The following is a 1596-nucleotide window of genomic DNA, read 5'->3' as shown; positions in this document are numbered from 1 at the left end:
GCGCTTTACAAAAATTCTTGAGGCTGTGGGCTTTCGTGTGCGCGAGACAAAAGATTCAGCTAAATTGCGTTCTTCTGCTTGAAGCGAATTGAGATATCTTTCAAAGACGCCTCCTTCCCACACAAATTATTAGTGTCAGGCAACAAGCGCGACGACTTTAGTGTAGTTATTGAGATAGAAGAGAATGCTTCACTTTGTGAATCTCTAATCGATTCGATCAAATTGATAGCGAAGGTGCTACTTTGTTTCTGCGGCAACTATTGTCTTGGTATAAGCCATACACTCTGCACGCGACCCTTTAGGGTTGCCTAGCTGCCACGCCATAATATGATCAAGCAGGTTTTTAATATGGGGACCAGGCCTTACATTAAGTTCCTTGGTGAGATCAGCGCCCTGTCAAAATATCGAACACGTCAATTTAATTTTCGTCGCTTTGTTAGGAAACAACTTATGACGTACATTAAGCAGTGGCTTCAATTCCCACACCCTATCCAGACACGCATTCTGAATCCGTAAGCTGAATGTGTCATACCGTTTCGACACCGTATTGCGAGCCTCAACAGCTTCATCAACCGGTCCGGCGTCGGCTAAATCTTGCGTACGTACAACATCAAGACAAAGTTTCCACTGGATACCAATATTTCGAATCAATAGGCCAATCTCCACCCGGTCAAAGTCTTTTGTTGCTGCTTGTTGTAGTTGATCAACGTGAGATAATATATTACACACGTCCTTAGCCTCGCGATTGGACCATTTGAGCGAATCTTGGACAACAAACATTGCAACCGATCGGCGGCGCTTGTCGCGCACACAAAGACTGCGAAATGGCAACAAAAAAGCCGCCAATATACGGACTTGGAAATCATGCTTCTCCTCTGCCGATAATTTGTCGATGTCGAAAGCCTCATCCATCGAAATTAAGCGATGCATCTCTAATACATTGGTACAGCCCCGATCCCACATTTTGACATCGACTTGCGCCGGCTCACCATTTGCATAACAAACTGGGGTTTTATCTAGCAGTACAGAAGGCAGAAACACGCTCTCACATAGATGCAATTCGTGCAGTATTCGAAACGCACGTTCAGGATGCGCACTACTACCCGTAAGCATGCCGGACAGCTCCTTACCCACACGCTCACGACTCACTTTACGTAAAAATGCTACTCTTACTTCCTCAAGCTTCGCGGCAAGTCGCAAGTCGTCGTCTAACCTGCAGTTGAAGCGTGAGGCAAAGCGTACAGCTCGCAGCACACGCAGCGGATCATCTAAAAATGTGACACGTGGATTTAGCGGCGTCCGCAAACGTCCATTTTCCAAGTCTTCGATGCCGCGTCTTGTAAAGTCCTCCACTTGCTTCGTTGCCAGATTGTAAAAGAGACTATTGATGGTAAAGTCGCGTCGCTCAGCGTCTTGCTGGGTTGTACCAATTTCAACGCATGGAATACGATTGTCTTCCGACGCATAAGTCTCTGCTCGAAGATTGACAAAGTCTACCCAGCTCATATTTTCTCCAATCTGCATGGTGGCCGTTTCGAGATGTTTGCTCTGCTCCGGATTGGCCTTGATGACTCCAACTGTTCGTGCTGTACGACC

At 46.6% G+C, this 1596-nt stretch overlaps 1 protein-coding gene across 1 annotated transcript; it reads right to left on the bottom strand.

Annotated features, from left to right (window-relative positions):
- Positions 1–237: 237 nt before the first annotated feature.
- Positions 238–1524, bottom strand: PHALS_10735 (trna nucleotidyltransferase; the record flags this gene model as incomplete). The annotated part of the gene is made up of 3 exons (XM_024726211.1): positions 238–393; positions 460–1016; positions 1083–1524. 3 exons carry the CDS (start codon positions 1522–1524, stop codon positions 238–240), a joined length of 1155 nt encoding a protein of 384 aa, XP_024576911.1.
- Between the last annotated feature and the right edge of the window lie 72 nt (positions 1525–1596).

This window comes from Plasmopara halstedii (assembly GCF_900000015.1).
Source record: "Plasmopara halstedii genome assembly, contig: Scaffold_525, whole genome shotgun sequence".
NCBI classification, from domain to species: Eukaryota; Oomycota; class Peronosporomycetes; order Peronosporales; family Peronosporaceae; genus Plasmopara; species Plasmopara halstedii.
This window is presented reverse-complemented; position numbering and strand designations above follow the sequence as displayed.